A 25,358-nucleotide genomic window follows, 5' to 3' on the forward strand; every position below is an offset into this window, starting at 1 on the left:
TTCTACTGGAGGCCACTGCCTGCAATGCTCTGCTTTTCTAAAACCAGATGTATTTGCTTCTCCTCATTGAGAACACATTATTTGAAAGTGTTTTCTCCAAACTTAAAAAATACCTGAAGCCATATTTTATTCTAAGCTCTTCCACCCCAGCCGTTCTGTGGGATGTAAGAGCTAACAGCTGAGAGATTGTGTTTGGCCATGGTCTGGTACTTGTCCCTCAAGGAAGGGACGTGCAGCATAACACTGCTATTTCTGAGGTGTTTTCAGGACGGAATATTTCAGCTTGGGCTTTTTGGTTCCTACAAGCAATCAGGACTTTCAGCAGCAAAATCAATAGCAGGAAAAATTACAGTAACAAAGCATGGGGAGGGAAAAGCAAAGGGAAAACACTTTATAGGGAAAAAACAAACAGCACAACAGAGCAAGGGGACGTTTCTCTGCTCAAAACAGACTTCTCCTGCAGCTTTCCTTGTCGAATAGTGTTACAGCAAACATAGACTACCACCCTCTGCCTGGCTTCCCCTCTGCACTACCTGGGGCCCTTACCCACGGATGTCGCGTCACAGCTCGTGCAAGGCACCAGCTTCACTGCTCTGCAGCTCCTGCTGATTGATAGGAATGGTAGTTCTGGACCCTCTCATTCTCTGCTGAGGTCTCAGGCCGCAGTGTCTCACCCAGCCCGCAGGGCAGCCAGACAAAAGCTGTGTGTGCCTGGAAGCAGCAGCCCGTCCATGGCAGCAGAGATGGATGTTCCCTCTCTGCACAAGGAGGGCAGCCTGGGTACCTCGTCTCGATTGCTTTCATTGAGTCGTCGAGTGTGTATCTGACCCTCAGAGCACTGCGCATTGTTCCTAAGGCCAGCAAAGAGATGAAATACTGAATCACAGTTGGTTATGACCAAAAAGCTCATATATTCAGCTTTATTTTGAATGTTACTAACAGTAACTGCAACAAATCTTAACCTGAACTCAGATAAAAACTTTAAAAAAAAAATTAAACCTGAGGTTTTTGTTACTGATAATTGATGAATAAACCAAAATAATTGATAATTGATGAATAAACCAGAATAAACCAAATTCCAGTTACTGCTTAAGGTGCTACAGGAAGGCACACAGATAAGTAGCTTAATATATATAAAATTGAATACACTCAAAATACTGCCAATATAATTTGGTTAAAAAAAGGGATAATTTGGTTCTTATAAAAGCGCATAAGCAGACAAAACAAAACAAAAAAATAACCGTGCGGGGTATGCGCCGGGTACGGAGCGCAGGGCTTTTGGACCCCCATCACCTCACATACAAGCTTGTCAAGCCAAAATTCCCCTTTTTATGCTGTATGTCATCACCATCTCCTCCCATTTTCGATTTGTCACACTTGTATCTCCACTCCCATCGTCACCTTCATCACGCATGCTCCACCATCGTTTTAGGTGGTCGCACCACTCTTTGGGGGACATCTGAGGAAGGCTTATCCTCTTCCTCAAGTGTCCTTTACTTCACCTTTTGGATTACACGTACGTACCAAGCTGGTATAGTATAAGCCAAAGCTAACGTAATATAAGCCAATATTATGTTCCAATGTTAAAGAAATAAATCTCATATAATTAACATTTTCCTGGTATCCAACTAAATTTTCCTCTCTTCCAGATAAATTTAGTAATAGTTATCTCTTGCTTCTTCCTGTTCTGAACATCTGCAGGAGAAGAGGGGGGACCCCTCCTCCCCCTTCCTTTTTTTGGCATTTACCTTTTAACTGTTTTATTATTTCCAAATATTAATTATTGTATCAATATTGATTACCGTTTCAATTTTATCAGCACGAATCACACCTATCTATCACAATTTCCATGTTTACAGACCTATTTTAGTTTGTATTTACCCCAGACTCCATTTTGAACAGAATCCGCACCCCTAAATCTCCCGGGTTGCCCTAAACCCCGTGAACAGATGCACGACGGTACAAGCACAGACTGTTCAAATGAAAGCTTTATTCAGTATTTTCATATAAATTCCACTTCAAGAGCTTGCAATGTTTTGTAATTGCAACTGAGAAGAGAAACCAGCTGTTTAACTTTGCAGACATTACTTACAAACTAAAACAAACGCTTTTCAAATACCCCAAGCAAGCCATTAAAATCCACTGTCTCCAGTCCATGGTCTGTAAAACACTGCTGGTTTTTAACAGGCTATTTATGGTTTTACAGGTAAAATCAAATCTGCTTTTGAATCCTGGGAATTCCCCAAATTCTTCAGGAATCTCTGAAATCTGGCTCTGGGAATCCTTTTGGGCAAATTTAGCCTTTTTGAGATGATAATTTGCAACACTTTTTGATTTATACGGAAATTTTAATTCAAGTTCTATCCTGAAACATTTCACAAAGCTAAACCTGTTAATCACACAAATGGTTAACACAAATTCTAAGTTAAATAATTTAGCAGGTAGAAAGTAGGAGCACTTAAGAGGTAGATAGAAGAGAGACTGAAGAGGTCTGGCTGACAAAACAGAACCCGAGGGTTGCCACAGCTGATAGAAGGAGGTATAAAGACAGCTATTGTACCAACAAGCAAAAGGATCTAAGGGCTGCAAACCCTGTACAAGGAATGGAATCTGTCTTGAATGATTGAAAATGAATTATCAAGGAAATCAAAAGAGCACATGTAAAGTCTTGAAACAGCTTGTGTGTTGTTGGAAAGCAGACAGGGTTCTTCAGGGCACAGTGCAAACAGCAGAGTCGCTCCTGGGAGCTGGGACCTGGGCACACGGTGGCTACAGAAGAACAGGAAGCTTTCTGGAAATCTCAGCAGAGCAGGGGAGAAGTGAAGGAGGACAAGAGAAATGTGGCACAGCGGTGATAGAGATTTGCATATCTGGGAGTACTGCAGGAAGACAATTCAAGGAAGACAGCAATAATAAGGAAAGTACTAAAAAAGGGGAGACACAACTCCAAAAACAAATCAAAGAAACCAAGCAGCGTGAAATAGTTTTTTACTCCCTTTCTGAGATGCCAAAATTTGCACTGAAATAAAATTTCTTTAAGGGAAGAAAAAAGAAAAAGGAGAAAATTTATACATGCACAAGTTAGTGAATTTAACTCATATCCGTGTCATGATCTCCCCAGCCCTCCCACTTCTAAAACTGAGTATTGGAACTGGATGATGCTGCAGGCACAAATTTTATCTATGAGGGTCAAATTTTATCTATGAAGGCCCACTTTCCCATTAGGAAAGTGTGGATTTCAATCTACAAATCCCCAGGTGAAGGAATAAAATGTATTTTAGCCTAAAGAGGAACAAAGATTATTCTGTAACAGGGGTAAAATTGAGCAGTCTTTGCACAGTTCCTGGCATAGCAAATGCCCAACAAAATAATTTTTCTTTTTTCTGTATATGCAATATATTTGCTTCTAAAAGCATCACCAACTTCAGGCAGGCCCTGCTGTAAAAACACACATGAGTCTTATGCTGTGAAGCTGCCTTTCTAAGCAGACAAGGTAGATGAAAACAAGAGGCAAAGAAAGAAAAATACAGAGCAGTGAATTGACTGGCTCAAAACCACACAGAAGAAATCATCATCAGAAATTGCAACTGCCCCCTGCTCTCTGGCTCTCCTCATATTGCTCGCCATGTCTATGACATCATATAAAATGGTGTAAATCATAAATCATATTTCATGGGGTAGTCAAGGAGCTGGCAATAAAAACAGTCAAGCAGATAAAACCACTGTCTGATAGAAAATAGATCAGCCAGAAAAGACAATACTCGGCTGAAACAGTAAAAGTAAAACAGTAAAACAGTAAAACAGTAAAAAATTCCTTTTTTTTACACAAGCCAGCACAGCCCAAAGAAGGGTTAGCAGATGAGAAGCATAATGGTGGCAATACCTAGAGGGGTCCTATAGCAAATTCCGAAAGCAGAAGACTTTGCAGGGAGATAGGACAAAAGGGAGGGAGATCTGTGCAAAACAGATGTCCTGGAAAAGCAACGTCTGCCTTAAATCTCACACAAGACAGTATTTTTGTGTAGAGCAGAAAATATTTGGTTTAGATACACAGTAAGGAAACTGAATGACAGCATGGTGCAAAATTAAACAATGGTTTAGGATATATCAAAACTCAACTGGCTCTTTTCACAACTTACACTTAAGAACAAAAAATTAATTGGTCTCTGACTTTCAGAGGTAGTGGAGAGCAAAGTGCTTTATTTTTTTGTGAAATGCAGGCTTTAAAAGTCACATCAGCTAAAACCACATGTATGGTATTTAAACTAACTTTACTACCTGTAAGCAAAGAAAACTTTTAATCTTTTTTCCTAATGTTCTGGTTTGTCTACTTAACACAATACAAAGACCTTTGGCTCATATTACAACTAACAGCAGCTCCACAAGGAAACAAGTTTTTAACACTCATTTTTAGATGTCTTTAAACATCTGCTCAAGAGATTTAGTTACAGGTACCTTAAATAGCTGCCTGTGACCACTTCAAAGTGACAAAGCATTTTAAAGGAAAGATGCTAATATTTGGGGAACCTCACTAAAAGAGGAAAGCTATCCTCCTCAGAGGATAATAAAAGTGGAGCCTACAAGAAAGCCTTATACTATTCGATAGAACTGTACTAATAAATAAGAACAACTTTTCAGAAATCATAATGAAATGCATATACTTTAGGCTTGAAGTAACAGAAATAGGATGAGTACAGCAGCACAAAAAATGTCTAAGAAAATAAATAATTGTGCTTGAAAGGAAAGCATGACCATCTGGTAACTCAGCAGCTGGCAAAAGCAAAGGAGCAGAAAGAGTCAGATGTAGTGGTAAGTCACTGTTAAGGGTGCCCATGGCAGACAGCGTGTGAGGTCGTGTGAAAAGCACATGAGGTTTAGGGAAGTATCAAGAGTTACTTTCAATATGCTGAGAAGTATTGGTGGCATCATGCATGCCTTAATCGAGGTGAAGTAGCCCAGGGAAATCCATCTAGGCAAGTGTAGTCCAGGCAGACGCAGGCTGGAATGGGTGAAGAGAAGCACTGGTGGGACACTGAAGATCCTGTCACACAAGGAAACTGTTTGTGATTTCAAAGAGAGAAGATGTGATGGATTGAAGATGAATGAAAGCTACTTAGCTCAAGGGCAGGACTTGAGTAAATTGGAAGAGGAAACTGGCCACAAACAGAAGAAAACTTCAAGTTATAGCAGGCTCCCAGAGTAATGCGCAAGTAAGAACAAACCCTAGAAAATCTGATTAAGAAACCCTCTCCTGGGAGTACATGTTGTACATTCCTGCATCTCAGACTTTGAAGCATCCTGCATCTGTCCTGCATCTCTAAATAATAATCCAGGGTCAGATATTACAGTAAACTTTCAAATTTATCAGAACAAACATCAACCAAAATACACCAACCCTGAGGAAGCCAAGAAAACAAATGGGATTAAATACAATAATTCATTATCTTCTAAATACAGTAAAAGTCACAGAATAGAAAAAAGAACTTCAACTTCCACTGTAATACAGAATAAACCAGATTCCCTATCCTGCACTGCTTTCTCAATTGATCCAACAGATTAATAGTTGTTTTCTCAAAGAAATTCAAGCTCAGCAGTTACCAACTCTATTTTGGCATATATATATATATATATATATATATATATATATATATATATATATATATTTGGCTGGACTCTTGACAACTGCCTTAGCTGCATTCCTTTTCCTTTTTTTTTTTTTTTTTTTTTGACTGAGACTCTCCTGAACAAAACACTGTGAGCTTTAAGAATAGAGACATAGTTTTTAACAGATTCATTATTTGGACCTTTCTGGTTCACTGTTTGATGGCTCGAGAAGCAATGAGTGCAGCTATATTCTGACACAGACAATGAATCCTGGTGATGCTAAATGCAGACCAATCCCACCAAGTGGGATAATCCTTAAGAAAATTTCCAAGTCATCTTGGACTCTACCAGCCATCAGCTCTGCTGATCTTTTGGTTTCCTCCCCTATGGTACTGAGAATGATGAAGCTTCAACACACTTAGGCCCTCAGCTTATCAAACACTGCAATCATAAAACACACACTTCTTATCAGCAGAAAAAACACAACCACCTCAAAAATGGTCCTGGTATGCCGTAGCAGGGCCAAGTCTCTAAAGTATTTCTCATTAAAATATCAGACAAGTTGTTTTTTGCTAGGAAATAAGAATAAAAGAAAGCAAGACTAAAGAAGAAAACTTGATAAGTAAAAGGAAGGACAAATTCAAGTAGACTACAATAAAGCAGGAGACAGGAACACATCACAGAAATGTCTACTCCAACAGGGGTGGCTCTGGTGCTGTGACTACAAGTTAAGATTCATCAGAGTTAGATCTTCTGCAGAGGTTTAATACATTCACTATGCACATACACAAGTAATTTTTCAGAAGATCATTTCGAATGGGTGGCATTGATGTGACTAACTCTTCTAAAAACAGCTTCTAAAGGATCAGTTTGAAATGCTGGCAGTCTCACCACCCACTCTTTTGCAAGCGATCAGACGAAGGTTAGTAAGCACAATATTTTACTCATTAGTGGAGAAACTATGCCACATAAACAATCTTGGGGGATGATTTTACTCTCTAGTATATTCTATTGATTCAGTTCCTCTATGAAAATAAAAGATCTGCTTCATTTTTGTCAGGTTAAGGATTACTGCATTCTCACATACTTAGAAAAGGAGTAAAAAACCTTATGAAATGTATTTAAAACAGCATACACAGAGCAAATGGAACTTGGATGGCATGGTTACAATAAAGAATACGTGTATTTACAATATTGCATAAGTAATTTAACACAAACTTCCATTCCAAAACCAATCACATCAAAATAAAATAAGAAAATATTAAACTCACATATGTTTTATTACCTATAAATCCTTAACTTCTATCCAACACTATCTTTATAAAAGCCTGTTGAAAATATTATACTTTTGATTCACTCTAGCTTAAACAGAATCTAAAATGATTTGTTAAGTATTACTGATCACTTAGTCTTTGTCTTAAGTTTCTAGATTTTCCATTTTCAAATTTCCTCTTCTTAAACATTGGCACCCCTTCTGTCAGGTCTCCAAGGGAGGTGACTGTCTTCTCTTTAAATATGACTGTTTCCTCTTCTGGATCCTCTAGCACTGGGGGTGCTACATTGTCACTCTCTGTACTTGGAAGCTCCAGGTCCACTTTTTCACTGGGAGAAGAGAAGAAAACATAAAAGGGTTAATCTACATGGAGAAAGCAACATGGTGTACTGCAGTCAGCAACAGCTATTTTCATTTGACAAAACAGCTTTGAGCTAGATGTAGTCTTGTAGTTATCATCATGACAGGCATCAAGAAAAAACACCCATGTGCTTTGTTTCTTCTGCGTGGGCTGCCATAAAAAGTAACAAACGAATACCTCATTCTGTAGAGAGCTTAGAGCATGGCCCAAGCACTCATTGTGTCGACAGTCCTGCAAGAGATAACAGTGCCTGTATGTCTGTAAATTTAAGAATATTCAAAGGCAGTGGACAGTGAGTAGTAGCAGTGGTTCACTGCCAGGACACCATTGAATTGTTTGCCTCAAGTGTCCATTCTGAAGAGACTGCATGGCAGAAGAGAGACCCAGCTTACCAAATCAGACAGTGATCCTAAGCTGGGAGAGGCAGCTTCGGAGGGCAGGATCACAGCCAATAATGATCCAAACAAATCAAAGACAACAACTAAAAATGACCTATCAGTTTTAAGGGGTCAGCAGCAAAACACTGTTTTCCACAAGGATAACCTGTGGCACAAACATATGATGAAGAAGAAGAACCGAAGAGCTGGCAGAAAGTTACCTAAATCACAGGTATTGCACCAGCACAACACTGCCCAGAGATATTGGCCAATCCACACAAGAATACTTTTGCTACTACTGAGTGTTAGCCTGATGTCAGCTCATGTACTACACCCAGACTAAGGTTACAGGCTTCTAGGAAGACATGGATCTGGCTCAAGCACCCAAGTAGGAGCCACAAGAATGATGGCAAGTCAAGAAAATGCAATTGTTGTAGTGTCCCAAAAGTGTAAACCTTCTGGAAGTGGGTGGCACTGTGCCTAGACTAAATTTAAAGTAAATAATGAGCAAGTGCATTTGTCTAATTGACATGTGTGTTCACCTCAAGCCTGTCTGTTGAAGTACAGACTGATCTATTAGGTTCAGTGGCTGAAAGCACTTTTTACTACACAGTGCTTTCCAAAAACCCAAAAGAATTTTTCAGCTCAGGAGTCAAGGAGCAGTTTAGCTGGTGCAATTCAGGAGGTGTTATGTGAACTTTATCATCTCCAAGAAGTACATCAGTGCTTGATTTAGTATGAGCACTGTTGGAGGTCTACCTGCTCAATAATGCTGGAGAGTGGAGAAAGCATAAGGAGAAAGACTTTTCATTCTCCAAAACCTATTTTAGCCAGACTCCTTGAGGGACCCACAAGAAGAAGCTGACAATAAAAGAACATACTTCACAAGGAAGAAACAAAAGATCCACCACAGGCATTATGCAGAAAAACAAAACAACCCTTCTGATCAGATGCACTTCATGAAAACATCTGCAGTTTATTGGTCTGACATGGTGGGGAGAGAGAGAGAGATCATAGGAACTCCTGGGGCAGCTGAATCAGTTTGTTGAAGGAGATGATGTAAGGAACATAGTATCAGAGTAACAACATTTAAATATTTGATACTCAGCCTCTGAAGAAACAGTGCATGACTATGATTCTTAAGTCACTTCAATTTACTTTGTACTCATGGTGAACTTGTACATAAAACCCAAAACACCACCTCTGCAATGGAGAACTTACTTACTTAAAATAATAATTGTAAAAAGAACAGTATTTGGGCAACATTTCCAATCACAGTTGTGCTAATTCTGCCAGAATTCAGAGGAAAAAGCTTCAGTTCTTGCAAACAACATTATGAAAATAAGGATGGTAAAAGGATACTCACCCTGCTTCTTCTTCTTCTTGATCTTCCCCTACTTCCTTAAGTGCTTTCCATTTTCCATAAGGGTTGGTCTTGTTAGATCCATCACTAGTGGTTTCTTGGGAAGCTGATGTACTCTCCTCTTTATCCGTGGTTTCTTCTGACTTAACTTCTCGCCATTTCCCATAAGGGCTTAACTTTTTAGCTTTGGGAGACTTTTTCCCTTCCTCTGATTCCTCACCATTATCTCCTTTCCTCTAAAGAGGAAAAAACCCATCTTAAGCAAAAAAGCCTAAATAAAAACATAATGTAGCTTTATTTTACATCTTTTATTTGCTACTATTATTATCTACTTATTATCTACTATTCATGCTTTTCAACCAAGAGTAATTTGAAGCAATAAATTCATATTGCAATATTGTAGTTTGCAGATTTACAAACTTTTCTTCTTGAGCTTTACAGATGAAAAATAAATCTTAAATATTAGAAGAAATTAAAGCAGGAAAATCCCATCTACCAAGGCTGAAGTTAGCAAACTTACAAACTCACTTGAAAATAAAGCTTAGCATATCTTAAAATAAAGAGGAAAAATTTCAAATACAACTTCCTCTACATGCAGATGCACACACTTACTGCTAATACCTGGTAGCAGTTTGGAATGATGCACAGTGATACAAAAGTATGTGTTTTACAATTAACACCTGTCTAGGAATATTTTGTATTTAAATTGCTTCTGTCTGTTCTGAATTACCAGCTTCAAGGAAACCATCTAACCCAACCAGAGACATTATCACATGTTTTATCTCAAGTTTTTAATTCATGTTTTAAATATGTAATTGATACAGATTTTGTACTATGTGCTATGTTTTTTCTCAATTTAATGAGGAAAATACAACCACATCATTTTCAGTCCAAAGTATTCCCTGCAGGTCGACTGGCAGTCACATTTACCAATGAAAGGTTGAAGTCATCCTCATACTGAAATCCAAACCATTTTGTGGATTATTTCAGAGAGATGACAGTGACCTTTCTCAGAGAACATCACATGTCTTGTAGAATTCAAGGTACTTCTGGTGTGTTGAAGGAAAGATCATGCTTTCTATTCTGGAACAGTGCCACTAATGAGCCAAATAATTGAATAAAGATTCATTTTATTAAGAAGTGCAAAATTTTACTTTCAATCACACGTTTTAATCTCTTTCAGTAAGTACAGCCTACCACAAATCATAAAAGATTCAGTTATAATTTTCTAGTATAAGATCATGTATGTAAAATAAATTTGAAGAAAACTTACCTTGAAGTTTGTTTCTGAACTCTCTGCTTCATTCTCACTATCTTCTGAGTCTGATTCAGATGCTGTTTCTGCAGGTTTGTCATGTTGACCCTTCTCATTTGAAGATGAAACAAAACCATCCGGTTTCTCCCATGTGGATACTGTCCAAGACATTTGAACCACATTATTTATGCTTCTTGTTTTGATCTCTTATTGCTTCGACAACATAACCTTTCAGAAGCAGTGCTGCCTTATGCAAAAACACAGCAAATAATTTAGCAAAAAGCTTTTGCCTTTGTTTGGTACATTTGTTTTAATAACCATAATCAGAAAGATAACATTTCTTCCCAGCAGAGACACAGTCAGAACAGCTGAGTTGACTGTTGATAAAGCTTGTTTTAATTAGTTCTTACAAAAAACATCACACACGGCGAACTGTGACACACAAGACAGTGGTCTCTCTCATCCTTACACAGACAGAGAAATAAATTAATTGCCCTGTAGATGTGCCTGTTTGATTTGAGCTGTTCACTGACTACAAGGACAGGTAAAGAATGCTAACTGCAAGCTTCAGGTCTTCAGGCAGCTAAACCCAATCCTAGTGCTACTTTTCTTAGTAATGTTAGATCTCTAATTAAAAGAGCTCTCAAGCAAACAAGGAAATACAAACATCAATCTGAAAAGACATGGAAGTACATACACGATATGTACATACACATATATCCTCATTTTCAATTAAAAAGTAGTATTCCAGTATATACAGAGAAGAAATACTCAAATAAAAGTTGACACAATGGTCTTAAAACTGGTTTTAGTAAGAATATGGCAAAAGTACACCAACTTTCAGTCTATAATTATATAAGCTTTCAGATGTAAAAAACCCTACTTTTTTTCCTAACTGCAAACAACACAATATGTAAGTGACTAGATGTATCTTGAAGAAGATGTAAGAAACTGGCAATGAATGAATTTGCATGAACAGCGCAGTCTCTTAAGGGTACTGGTGTCAGCTGGCTTCAGATTAGTAACTGAGCAAGGTGCCACATAAAGAGTGCAGTAGGTGCAGCCTCCCACACTCATAGCACCAAGCCTGGAGCCATCAGTCCCCTAAGTTATGTGTCTGACACGAGACACTTACAACTATTTACATCAGTTAAAAATTTGTCTTGTCGTCAGAGGATGGGATTACTGGTAACAGAACAGAGAAGTAATTTTCAAGCACTCCCAAGACACACACTTACAGCTATATAAAAGTGAGGGATCAATTTGAAATCTCAAAAGCCAAAATTCTGCCAAATGTGATGATTAGAAACATATTCTTCACAAGTGTCATATGTCCATGAAGTACTTAAAAGAACAGCAAACATAGGCAAAAATGTATCTGAACTTGAAAGGCAATGTTTAAAAATAACCGACATCTCCTTTCCCTTTCAAAAGAAATTGCAAATCCTTTGGGCAGGGGAGTGGCCCAATGAAAAACCGAAAGGTTTTGGATAGGTTTTATTGGTTGGTTTTTTTTGGTCTTTTTTTTCCCCTATTCTTGGCATCACTAGCAATGCCACTTCATACCCAACTGCAGAAGTAAAACTCAAAGCCAGCAAAAAAACCACTTGCTCTCCAGAGAGGAATCATTGACCTTAAAATGATTCAAATAGATTTAGAAAACAGATGCTATTCTGAGGAAGTTACCACAAAGTTCCCCATGTAGGGAGAAAAAAGTAGAAAATAAGTAGGAGGCAATATTCTGGACTTTCTTATCAATGCTATGTCAGCAAGAGGCAAAGTTTAGGAAATTCTTAAGTCAGTTCTACATGTCCAGCAACACAAAATCCTGTCTCCTTCTACTTTCCAAATTGTTATTTCAATATATATGTAGTAAAGATGAATGCCTAGTTTAGAATTACAAGTTGAGTGTCCAAAAAAAACCTCTGAAGCAAAAACGTATGCACACTGACAATGCAGCCAGAAAGCCAGTGCTGACTTAAGCTACTATTTTACTCCAACTAAGACAGCAGCTTAAAAAGTACAGAACTTAGTAAAAAATGCAGCTATTTGCAAAACAAAAAAAGGGGTTTTTCTGAAAACCCTCTCTCCTGACGCAGTGTTTAAGAAGAAATACTTACCTCCAGTTTGTGTGTTATAGTAATAGGTATGACCATCTTCAGTAACACCTTCCACCCACTCTGCTCCCTAGGAAAAAGATACAGGAGCTCATGAAAAATGGTTTTCAGGATCAGCCAATGCATCACTTATGAGTCTATTCAACCCCTGAGTAATTTTTTTCTGTGATCATCTTACTGGTTTAAAGCTTGAATCCCTAATGTTGTTAGAAAGTGTTTCCTTTGACTCCAACAAGATGGAATTCCATAACTTAAAATATTGCAAATGCACCTACACAATTATTTCTCAAACAGTGAATAATTAGTATGAGGCTGCATAATAACTGTTCCCATACAGTTTAAATTTTTATATAGGCCATTATTTTACATGTGTGGGTTTTCTCAAAGTATTCACCCCTGAGGCTGTAATTTCCTATTTGGGTCATTGTATTTAGTGGAGACTGCTGAAAAAATTTCTGTGGGAGACTTAGGTCTTTATGAGGGCTACAGAAAACTAGAACCAATAAATTTTATCACAAATTAAATATACACAAACAAATAGAAATTTATCCCAAAATAGAACACAACAACAAATAATTATAGAATCAAACTTTGCATGCCAACAATTTCACTTCTTTACTAAAGCATCAATTTCAACAATGCACTCTTTTTCTCTACTGATTAATAAATAAGCATTAAATGTGAACGTGCTGGTATATCTTTGTGGATATACAAAGTAATTCTTTTTTCAGAATCAGCTACAGCTATATTAGCAGTCATTACCCATGCCCTAACATCTTCCTTTAGAATCCAGTTTTCATCCCCTGTTACATGCACAGCTACTTCCCCGCTCCTTAAGCACCAATACTCCCCAGCCCTGTGTTGGGCAACTTCACCACATATTATTTTGCTATTAATAAATGTGTGTGTATACAGAGATATACAGACAGGCTTTTGCATACCTATACATTTGCTTAATACTCTTGTTAAAACTTTGGGGTTTTTTTAATGAAAGCCCAGTACAGTCAGAAGCTAAAGTTCTTGCACCCACTCTGTAAACACAAAATACTGTACTGATAGTTTCAGAGCAGGCAAAGGCACAAAAGCCTTCAGAATCATGCTTTCTCAAGGTTTTGCCCTCAGAAGTTTCAGTGTGTTGGTTTTAACAAAAGAAGCAAAAGGAAAGTTTATTTTAAGGATAAAGAGGCTAAAAACATATAAGCCATCTCTTTTTTTTTTAAGAATTAGATCCTGAGCATTTGTAGACCTGTTGGTTAGAGGTTTTCAGCCAATATCTGACACTAGGCACACAGAGTGTGACATAAATGCTGAGAGGCACACTGTCAGTCTATCTGGTTATAGGCAGGCTTCAACATGCCCCTTCCTGTCTTCCCCACCTCTTACCAAGCCTGAGCAAAACCTAATGTGCTGTAAAACCAGGAGGGCTCCTGGCACGATGTATTGCAAGTATGCCCTTTAATTTCTGGGCAGTGAGTCCTAGTCCTTGCTAGAGATCTGGAATGTTCCCAATATCCTTAGCTCAGACTAAATAAGGGAGCAATCAAATGCTTGTTTTTAGTGATAGCAAAAATAACTCAAGACGGGACGAAGTCACTGAGCAGGGTGAGGGAAGAATAGCAAAATTCAGCTGTGTGGTGCTAGAGATACTGGGGGCTGAAGGTGTGTGCTTCTGATATGGCTAGGATGAGCTAACTTCAAATTGATGCCAAGAAGGGAGTGCCTTCTCGCCCCCAATCTGCTCTGCCCACATTGGCATTTTTTCCGATTATTCAGAATGCTGATAGCAAGGAAATAAGTCTTCAAAGCACTAACCTAAACTCTGATGCCTTCACTGCCTGAACTAGGTCACTGTCAGGGTAAATATGTACCAAGGACCATACAAGATTAGTTTCAGGACCACATCTTTCAGTGGAAGGCTACAGTAAGACTGACTTTACATATTGCAATGCTACGCATTGACTGGAAAGATAAAGTTGAAGTGCTGATTAACAAGTAGTGCAAAACCACAGGACGAAGGAATCAGAAAGCCAGAGTAGCACGCAATGTAACGATACAGAGCTACAGAATGTCAAGCACTCTGAAAACATCAGGCTCTTTTGAACTCTAGTGTAAAATTCCACACTGGCAAACCCAACAAAATTGACATCAAAATGAAGTATATATATGACATCTATCTTGAAAACAGGGAAACATAACATCACAGGAATGTTGGAAAAATCCTGGTTTTAATGCTGCAAAGCACAAAAATCCTGGAGTGGTAAGTATCATGGGAAAACCCATTAATCATAATAAGACTTTTTTTCTGCCTTTGGACTATTCTGCAAGTTTTTCTGTGCTTCAAATAAGGAAAATCAAGTAATGTACAAAATTACTAATTTTGCTGAATAATTGCTTGCACATAGGTTCCATGATCATAAGAAACCCAGTAAAAACACTATTATGTAACAGTATCATAAAGCAAACACCAAAAAAAAGTGTTTTTCCTTTTTTTCAACTACCTGACAATGCAGTTTCAGTATTGCCTTAGATAAAGGAAGCTTAACTACTTCAACTGTGTAATATTTAGTTTTTATAATTACATTTCATTTAAAAAAGATTTAACAGAATATTCAGAATTTCTCAAAAGCTTTCCATTTTATGTGTTGAAGCATAAAAGAAGTATATTCTGCAGGAACCCAACCATCACTAATCACTTCTCTTTTCTTGACAGACAAATTTGCCATATAGGATTTCTATAGTAAAACTGCAGTTTTTCATAAAAGATTACACATATTCAAATAATATTCTCCTAACTTTTAAGGGCAAAAAATTTATCTTTCTCAATCAGATGATTTGCAAATTGCTTAGACTATTTAAGTGTTTACAAGGACAAAGAAAACTATTAATAATTTGATTACCGTTTGTGAGTTTTGAGAGTTGCCTTGGAATCCTTTAGGTTTTTCCCACTGTGATTCTTGAAAAACAAAAGCATATTTCACCCATTTCACATCATTCAATTTCGTTTATATTTAATAGTCTTTACTAAAAATAGATCTAAAGGATATGACACTGCTTAATGCATACATATAAACAAATTATATAAATATATACCCCACGCTGGAATATGAATAATACTTGACCAAACTATGGTATGAACAATAAACCAAAGTATCATAATTACAGCTGGCTTCGCTGGAGGTAACAACCCTTCAGACTCTATTGCTATGCCTGATATAGAGATACAGGATTTTTGGTTTAAAAAAAAAATTATGAAATTATGGAAGACTACAGTAAATACTAATGCCAATCTTTAAATTTATAAGAAACAGTTTGTAACATTCTCATTAATCATAAAAGAGGGTTGCTTTTATATTCTAAAGTAAATCAAAACATGCAGCTCCTCAAGACAAGTCAGTTAGATAAATCCTGTAAATTTGGAAAGATGCAATGAGTTTATTTCATACCTCTGATCACAAAGCTTCTTCAGGAAGAACACAGCTATCTTTGTGTACTTAACCCCTGGCAAGCTAAACATTTCCAGAAACTGTGGAATTACTGCATTCTTCCATTATTAATCAACAGTAAAACCAATCTGAAATTCTGGATACCCAAGTCTCAAATGCTATATACCAAAACTTCATCTAAGTGTTCCTATTTTAATTAACAGCACACTACTGAAAGAGCAGGGAAGTAAAAAAAAATGCAGATAGTCTTTTCCCACTTATATTCGGTAATTCTATCTGCACTTGCTCCTCAGTAGCTTTTACCTCCAGTTTTTGTGTTGTAGTAGTATGTGTAGCCTTCAGGAGATAATCCTTGCACCCACTCCTTCGTTTCAAGTTTTGATGGCATTGAGGCATCCTGAGATGTCTTTTTTTTCTTTTCTTTCTTTTCCTTTTTCTCTTTTTTTTCCTTCTTTGCTTTAGTTTCCACTGTGTTACTCTGCGTTTTACTCTGTGTTGAACTGGAACCTACATTGTCTTGGAGGAAAAAATATCCTTGAAAAAAGAGTACTTTTCTAAACTTAAACATTAGTCACTCTTGCACAACAGAAAATAGGGAACTTTGTTCTTATGAGTATTTTCACTAATGAGTGAAAATCATTAGTATTTTACTCCTAGCAGGTGCACTTAAAAGACTATATTAAAAACATCTCGCTTTGTACCGCTACTATAGCATCACAACAACATCCAAATTAAAAATGATGAGTTACAAAGAGAAAAGTCATAAGAACCAATGAGCTCTAACTGAACAACAAAAGAGAAAATAAGAGGTATGAAAAAGACAGCTGCTACAAGGGCCTGAAACTACAAACTTGTTTTTAAAGGATAATATGTCTTCAGTGTCCAGAACAAAGGTACTTGCTGAGCTGCAAGCTGACTAGGAGATTCTCATCTCCACTGTTTCACACCAGTGGGAACCCAGCCTCTCCTGCTCATGGGAACTTTTGCCTCCAACTGGCAAAAGTGAAACATAAAATTAATCAAAGGAAGCTGCACTGCTGATTCAAAGCACCAACTACAGCCTAACTTTCTGTTAACACATTGTTTAATTTTTTTCACTCCAAATTTGACTGTTCCAGGGATCAGGGGATACCATAGCTATAAATACTCTGTACTGAAACTTCTACTCCTGGCAATTTGCAGACTCCATTTTTTTAAAAAATGAGCAGCAACAGGCCTTCTCTCTTGCTCCTAAACCTAATTTAAGACAAAACTTTCCTATTCAATATTCTTTCAATTCCCTCTTTAATCTGCTGGCAGCTATATGAACTACCTGGCTTAATTCCAAGCCTTTTCATATCCTCTTGATATGCTTTCATTGCAGCCTCCTCCATTGCTGCAAATTCTTTTGACATGTTTTCTTCTTCTTTTGCCTTTTCCAAGCTTTTCTTCTTAATCTAAAACAAAACAAAACAAAACAAAAAACCCAAGAGAATAAATTAAACCAATCTGATAATGAAAAAGAGTAAAAATAAGCTTTGTGCAATTAAGATATTTGAGTTACCTCACTAATTCTCTTTGCCACATTTTCTTTATGGTTCTTTCCTCTTTCATGAAAATCAATGCTCTTCAAAGTAAGAAAAAACCAAGAAAAGTAATATGTATTATACAATTTTAAAACAATTAATTTTAGTTACTTAAAATTTAGTTGGACTAATTGTAGTTGAACAAGCCTAAATGTAACCTGTTCTGAGAAGACTTACAGCAAACACTACAGCTCTAAAATGGCTATAGGAATACAGGAACACTGAGAAGCATTCAACAGAGAAATTATAAAATCTCATAGTATCAGATTCTATGAGTAATCTCACAGATACTATGAGATTACTATGAGTAATCTCATAGTATTAGAATAAGACTAATTTTTTTTCAAATAATACTGCTCAGCACACATGTTAGAGACAAATAACAGGGAATCTGGGTTCCCTCTTCATGCTATCCTTCCACATATCATCAGGATGTTTTTTTGACCCTGTTCTCATGCAAACTTTTAAAAACCATATTGGTTATTTAGCAGAAATATCTCATGAATTTAAACTAATCTGCAAGTTCAAAAATCTGAAAAGGAGAGAGAAAAAGAGGAAAAGGCCAAGTGGGAGAGTTGGATAACTACGGATAACAGAACAGTCTGCAAGCCAAAAAGCTGCCAGAAAGACTCACACCAGTAGGAGCTGGAAGGAGTTCAGAAGCTCAGGTACAACAGTGGTAGTCCTCATGTGGTTCTCACATAAAAACATTTGTGCTCATTTGGGTGTTCAGATGTTAGATGCCTAAGCCCGACCTTTGCACAAACTGATGTGCAGAGGAAGCACATCCCAGGATGACTCATCTCGTTTAGAGACAGAGTTTATAAATTGCTCAAATCCCTCCCCTGACATGTATTTCTCTTCACTTACTCCGAGAAGATACCTGCAGTTCATGTGAGCTGATCAGGTATCTTACTGTAAGCCAGAGGAAGCTCAGCTGTAGGAGAACCCCTGGCATCCAGTCAAGAATGCAAAGTCTACTGCTAAGGAAGACACCAATGTGTCTAGTAGTCTGCAAAAGGCATCTGCAAGCCTGAAACACCGTTCTGTAACTCAGTAATGCTTCTGTGGGCTGTGTGAAAGAAACCTGCTTTGAGAGCTCAAAGCACTGGCTGTACTGTGCCTACCACATACAAACAGTACAGACGCCAGGTTTTGCTTTCTACTGGCACATGAAAGCGAAGGACAGGCACAGACAGTTTCAAGACAGACCAAATGTTAAGTTACAGAACTTGAAGAATAAGCAGGGTCAGATATTTAGTCCCTATCTGTACTGCCAAGGAGAGCAGCAGACACCATCTTGTATGTGGGTATCTCGTTCTGATGCAATATATTTTAAACACTACAGCTATTACAAAGGCATTTTTATAGAACAAATTTCATGCATCAACCAACTAGTATCAAAAAGTGATGTTTAAAGCCTGTAATTCAAATTCCTAATATTTCAAATAATGGACATAGTATGGTAGACCATCGTACAGGTCTGTTGTCTGCTATCCAGCACTTGCAGTAATCGCAGAATTTTTTAGGCTGAGATTTCCAGTAATCGGCCCTGGGGAAAGAAAAAAAAAGATGTATAATCTGAAACAATAACCAAAGCCACAGGTTTTCATATATATTTATATATATCTTCAGAAACTAAATTTAGTCTTCATTGGGTGATTAAATACTAAGAGGTTTTTTTTGGTTTTTTTTTTTAAACCAAGTCTACCAAGAGTAGCTGTATTAACAACTGTGTCTCATAAAGCACAGCTCAGTATTGGGATTTTGACTGTCTGACCTCCAAAAACTGCAGAATTTTACAACTGAGGCGGTGCTGTAAGAACCAAAAATACAAGACAAAGCAAGCCAGAGATAACCAAGCAGCTCTAGGTACCCCATTTAAACATGGAAAGGTCAGAGAAGTGCAACTTGCACTGTTTTTCATAAAAATGCTGGATACTGTACACAGCGAACTCAGCAACACAAAGGTGCAGTTCTGGACAACTGAGCTACTGTGGGGAGTGAATCCCGGACCAGATTCTGACCTGAGAGGTCACAGACACAGCAGTAAATTGTTTGTTTGGATGTTTCAGTGTAAAAAAGTAGGAATTTCTGACCCATGTAATTAGATAAGTGAGGAAACTTGGGGAAAACTCTTCAGAGCTGAAAAGTTAGTATATCAAAATATTTAACAATAAAACCAACAACCTCCAATGGCTGTTTCTTCATCAAAAACTGCTTTCTAATGCCAGATGAGACTTATGTAGAAGCAATTATATTTCTCATTGGTTTGCAGCAACAGACACAATGCTTTGGTTCACCAGAACATATTTGAACAACAGACTTCTATATTTTTAAGTTAAAATGACAAAGAATGAGGGACAAAATTTAAAAAATATTCACAATTACACTGATAACATCAGAAAAATTGAATCTTGGCCTTTTGCCTGAAGACCACTGTAAAAAGTTCAAGGACAATACTTCCTGATATTCAATAAAACCAAAACTTCTTCCATGCACAACAACAGCACCCTCAATCCTTATGATACGTGTGAGCATATCTTTAATTACAGAAACAGACCTGATCAACTCAACTCCTACAATTGAAGCAGGTATCAAAATACACTTTCCCCGCCAGTGTTTCACACAAAAATACAATTGCCAAGAGGCTATGATTATTTGAAAGTCTAAGTACAAAGGATGTACTCTGCAAAAATATATCAACCTATAAGCAATAGCATGGTTAGCAATGCACAGCTTTTCAAGCAATTTCCTGGAAATCTAGAAAGAAGCAGCTGGGCTTTCCCCGATTTAAACAGAAATCCGCTCATCCATAAATGGTGTACTTTAGAACTGTGTGATTACTTAGTCACACATTTAATTAAAAGGGGTTTTTTGAGACTTATACCCAAACATATGGGGCAAAGCCCGAGAAATCTAATGCTCAGGCTGGAAAACCAGCTGAGTGGGAGGGAGAGATTCAAAGCTCGAAATACTTCAAGATCCCTTTTTCTGCTTGAGCTATAAATTGTCTCTAAACCCTTTGACATCATCTACAATAAATTTCCAGCTAAATGCAGGGTTAAACTTCTTATGGCAATGGACCAAATTTGACAGAAAACATAAACTAAAAAAAGCCTCACTGCATGTTTTGGATGTGCAAGAACCTCTGCCTTTCTCCAAGTTTAACCTAAGACAGGAGGCTCTTTCTCTTCAACAGAATCAAATGTGAGTGCTAAAATTAAGACTGCACAGCTGCATCCACCACAAGTCAAGACCTGAGAATTTGACAAGCCATATTTTCACAGCTTTATTTTACACCAATTTCTTTCCTAAATGCTGCTGGCCACCACATCTGTTGCAAACCACAGTAGCAATACATAGAGTAACCACTCTGGAGAACCTGAGGGCACACCTGTGGCTTCAGTACAAATCCACATATTGATAAAGGTCTTTTAGTTCCATCTCCTACTGGTTTTCATAAAAACTCTCTCTCTACTGTTACATATAAAATAAATGTAAATGGCAACGTGCACAGCTATCCTAAGAACCTTAAATCCTGCACTTCATGATTAATGAAATTAATTGTGTAACTTATGATCTCAAGCTCAGCTGAAATGTCCATGGAATAACACCTGCCATTGTAACAACAGCAGAACCTGCAAAGTTCCAGTGGTGCTGCAATGAGAGCAAACCAAAGAGGAATATCTGGAAAGGAGCAGCAACTGAAGTGAAACCCCACATTATTGAGATGCTACAAGTTCCTCATGGGCTCCAGTCACAATTCAGATCCATGACAATTTTTAAAGTTTGTGATTGTTTTATTAATAGGACAAATACAGGCTTGAGAGTAAAGTAGTACAAAGGTTTTTTTTCCTTGAATAATTGTGTACAAATAATGGGAAATAGCTATTTTATAAAGTCATTGCAATCAAAATAGTACAGCTTTTACGACTCCTTGTCTTCTGCCAGAAGTTAAGGTTGATTCTTGTTTTCAGCTCTACAGCTGGGCCAGCCTCCTAAGGACTAGAAAGTTGGCCAGCTGGCCAGCACCAGTACAACTCCCTTTCTTCCTTTTAGTAAAACAAGGAGACAGTCCAGAGTACATCATGTCTGCATTGTCCAGGTTTGCAGGGTTGAGGTTTAACCCTGCATACACTTTGCCAGGTGTGGCTCCCAAAGGAACCTTGGTGACACAGACCCAGAGAGAGGTGCCAGTTTTACTGCGAAGCTCTAACTCTGCAGAAGGGTTCTCTTTGGAGTCCGACTTTCCTGAGGTCACTGAGCAAGTCGGTTTCACAGCCTGCTACCAGGGAACAGGGCAGCCTCTGGGCAAACTGCTGCAGACCCATCCAGACTTGGAAATCCCATACTAACTCGAACCAATTTGTGTCTCCCCAAGAACAGTGATCTTCTTTCAACTTTTACTGGTCATACCACTCAGAAAAAGAATGTTCAACATTTTAGGGGGTTAAAGGAAAAGGAAGGAAAAGGAGGAAATTAACATCAAGCTGGTTTTTTGGAACTCATGAGATGACAAAGTCAAAGGCTGCAAACAGCAGAGTGCAAATTGATCAATGTTAAAAACATTTTCAGACTTCTGAAAACTTATTTAAAACATCAGAGTGAACAAGAACACAAGAAAGAACAAGCAGCAACTCTGCATTAACAATGCTTGTTATTTGCCATTCTAAAAAGATATGAAAATGATGAAACTCAGAGAGAAAGCACCGAAACTCAGGTACTTATACTCTGCACAAGGCATTTTTTGAGCCAGGAGAATCACACAGCCTATGCTACAGTGACCAGGTTACGCATCCCAGTGCCTTGTTTGGGAGTATGCAAAAAGGACAGGTTCAGAAGACATGCAGAGTAACTCAAATACTACAGTCCAGGGCTCTGAACTGTCAACCTGCAGGTGCTTCTCCTCACTAGTTACTGTACCAGTAACGTTTCAAAAGGTGGTGCCAACAGCTTTCCTTACACAGAGAAGCTTAAAAACCCTCATAAAGTAGCTATCTTGGGCTGAGAAAGCTTTGCCAAATGTTACGTGGAGATTGGGCCAGAGGATTTTGTTCCCACCATGTACTGAAATCAAGGGGGGGAAGAGAAACAACTGGTTTAGGTGGTTCTGAACACAACGAAAAAGAATTTTATTGTACAAACAAAATCTGGAAGCATTTGCTTTGAATAGCTCTGTTCTAAAATATCTGACTTGATATCTGGCAGGGATGCAGGGAGTTTGTATGAGGGATGTATCTGTCCAAATCAGAAGCCCTCGGGGTAAAAAACAGAATACATGGGCTCAGCAGTCTTTGGTTTGAGTATCTACAACCTCCAAGCACTTTACAAGAATGTGACATCCTACAGCTTTCTGCAAGTTTGAGCACTAAAGGGCTGCTAAGTGCATCCTCGCCTTGAATACGCGAGCGTGAATAAGACACAAGTTCTTGAGTACACAAGCAAATTAATTCAGGGTAGACATTGCAGCTGTTCTATAACAGCCCGTCAAAAGGACAGAATGAGTTATTATTTCTGAACACTATTTGAAATACTGCATACTTCTGAACAAAAGTAACACTTCTGTAACAGAAAGAAGTAGGAAAAAACAAAAGAAAAAAGAAAAATTCCATGTATTTCACAACAGACCCTCCTCCACAGGGGAAGCTGTTCCAGAACAGCTAATTCTAATTCAAATATCCCAGTACTGGTGAGCTCTACAATTGCAATGCTAAGATTGGCAGAGAAGAAGATCAAAAATGTTTTGTTTTTGTGAAGTAGGTCCCAGTGCCACGGCCCCTAATGACTCACACTCCCCAATAATTCACAGCAACTCTGTTCATTCGTAGTTTACTCATCGTACCCTAAAAACTCTTAGTTAAATACCCTTAACTTTTGGGTTTTTTTAAGGCATTTAAAAATAAGGTAAGGAAAATACTATCCCTGACACTGTGAGTACATGGGACTGTCCTGCCTAACCCCACCTAGTTGGCTTTCTAATAGATCACACAATATATGTTTATACGTGGGCTCCTACAGAGAGAGTTTCATCCATATGAAACATGGCAGTTCTCTGAAGGGCTTTGCTCTTCTGGCCCTCAAGTCAAATATATTTTTTGCAAGCCCTCAGTAAATTCTAGTTCACAACCCAAATGCCTGTTTCCTTTTATCATTACATTAGCCTCCTGTGAACTACGTACGAATTACAATATCCAATGGAAAACAGAGTCTGCAGAAGCTGCTCAGCCTGACCTGTACTTGCACGAATCTGCTTTGCCAGTTCTCTTTTCAAAATTGTAAATTACAGAATCACAGAATCATTGAGGTTGGAAAAGATCTGCAAAATCCACCACTATACCATGTCCCTAAGTGACACATCCATGTGTCTTTTAGCTACCTCCAGGGATGGTGACTCAACCACTTCCAATGCCACAAATACTTTTAACATGTAAGAATGCACAAAGATATCAGGGAAGGCAGCCTTCTGCATGGATGGAACTGCAGTTCTCTAGGTCATCTCCTCTAACTTCAGCTGTCTAAATAGTGAGGTGGAGTTGTCTCACTTCCCCCTGTCAATAGATGGAAACTGTCATCTCAAAACCAGCACTCTTTGCATCCGAAAGAGACACTTGAGAAGCATGTTGAACTCCTTAGGTGTGTGTTTCATCCTTATACAGGGAACCTAAAGTGAACTGCCTGAGTCAGCTTTCAAAAGTTAAATATCTGAAGTCAGGGATATCTCCTGAGAGCAGAGGTCTGCTGCTGTAGATGCAGAAGAAGGATATGGGCTATGTCAGGAAGAATGTGATAAGAATTAGAAGAGCGGAAAAAAACAGCAACATAAATTGGGTCAGGAATCTGTTCAGCAGGTATAATTTTAGCAATAACTAAAATTAAGAACACTGCTGTACCTAGCACCAGCCTGCAAGGCAGGCTCACACAGCTCACCAACAAGTACTGCCCCACAGACAGACCTCTAAGAGAAATTTGTGACCATGTCAAGATTGCTTTTTTTAGCAGGGAAGTTAGGATATTTTGAAAAGTAACAGAAACAAGCAGCTAGACATAATATTCTATATGCCATTCTCACCTAATAAAGACAGCAGCTGGGATTTTTACACATCCCCCTCCCCAAAACGTGGTCAGGTATTAACACAAATTTCCTAATTAAAGTCTTCAAGCAAGCAGTGATGCCCAGGTAAAACCAAGGCACAGACAATTTTCTCACTCACGCCTCGCTCTGGGCGGCAAAGGAGGCCGCAAGGTGGGGGGACCTGGGACAGGGAGGGAGGGAGGCCAGGGGGGACGGAGAGAGGGGCAGGAGGGAGTGCAGGGCAGAGGGAGGGAGAGAGAGCGCGGGCTGGGAAGGGTACAGAGCGGGGCTGCAGGGTGAGGAGCCACGGGCCCCATTCCTCGCAGCCCGCCCCGCTCTGAGGGACGCCGAGTGCCCCACCGGCGGGAGGCGAAGCTGCCCGGCCTGTGCTGGGGCGATAAGGGCAAGACAGCGCAGCAGAAACAAACAACTTGAAGAGAGCGGCAGGCCGGACGGGAGCAGAGGGACCGGAGCGACAGTGAAACACCTCACTCAGCGGGGCGGGGGTCGCCGGCCACAGCCGGGGCACGGCCGCAGCCCCCCTGGCCCCGACCTCCCCACGGCCCGCGGGGGCCCGGCCCGGCCTCCGCACCACACGCCACCAGCCCTGCCCGACCCCGGCTCGCAGGGCGGGGGGCTGTGCCCGCTCCCTCCCGGCCCCCGGCACTCACATCGCCGCTGCCCCGGCTGCTCGCCGCGCCGCTGCCCTACGCTCCCCTCCGTTCGCCGCGCCGCCGGGGTGGGATGGGGCGGCGCCGGGAGAGGGAGGGAGCGCGGCGACGGGAGCCGGGAGGGCTCAAGCCGCGCTCTCCTCCCCGCCCTTCTCCACCTCCTGCCCTCACCCGCTCCTCCTCCCTCGCCCCCGAGGAAGCGAGCGCTCAGCGGGAGCCGCCCGGACGGGGAGAAGGAGCCGCGGCCGCTCGGT

At 39.2% G+C, this 25,358-nt stretch overlaps 2 protein-coding genes across 6 annotated transcripts in view; one reads left to right on the plus strand and one right to left on the minus strand.

The window, feature by feature from the left end:
- Window positions 1-1,970: 1,970 nt before the first annotated feature.
- On the minus strand, window positions 1,971-25,228 carry WBP4 (WW domain binding protein 4). Of its 5 annotated transcripts, XM_038140808.1 has the most exons (10): window positions 25,105-25,165; window positions 18,838-18,910; window positions 17,337-17,399; window positions 17,106-17,229; window positions 16,097-16,309; window positions 15,248-15,303; window positions 12,354-12,420; window positions 10,252-10,391; window positions 8,982-9,214; window positions 1,971-7,206 (listed from the first exon to the last, which is right to left on the minus strand). In XM_038140808.1, coding segments are annotated over exons 1-10 (1,179 nt in total). In that variant the 5' UTR covers window positions 25,107-25,165; the 3' UTR covers window positions 1,971-6,998. The 5 variants fall into 5 exon arrangements, with proteins under 5 accessions (XP_037996736.1, XP_037996758.1, XP_037996744.1 ...); XM_038140830.1 differs by lacking the exon at window positions 18,838-18,910 and having other exon boundaries at window positions 25,105-25,222; XM_038140816.1 differs by lacking the exon at window positions 17,337-17,399 and having other exon boundaries at window positions 25,105-25,216.
- Window positions 25,224-25,358, plus strand: part of ELF1 (E74 like ETS transcription factor 1) — an 87,840-nt gene continuing 87,705 nt past the window's right edge. The window contains exon 1 of the mRNA XM_038140746.1: window positions 25,224-25,356. The gene's annotated coding sequence lies outside the window, so the exon portion shown is untranslated. The remainder of the gene's footprint in view (window positions 25,357-25,358) is intronic.

This window comes from Motacilla alba, chromosome 1 (assembly GCF_015832195.1).
Source record: "Motacilla alba alba isolate MOTALB_02 chromosome 1, Motacilla_alba_V1.0_pri, whole genome shotgun sequence".
NCBI classification, from domain to species: Eukaryota; Metazoa; Chordata; class Aves; order Passeriformes; family Motacillidae; genus Motacilla; species Motacilla alba.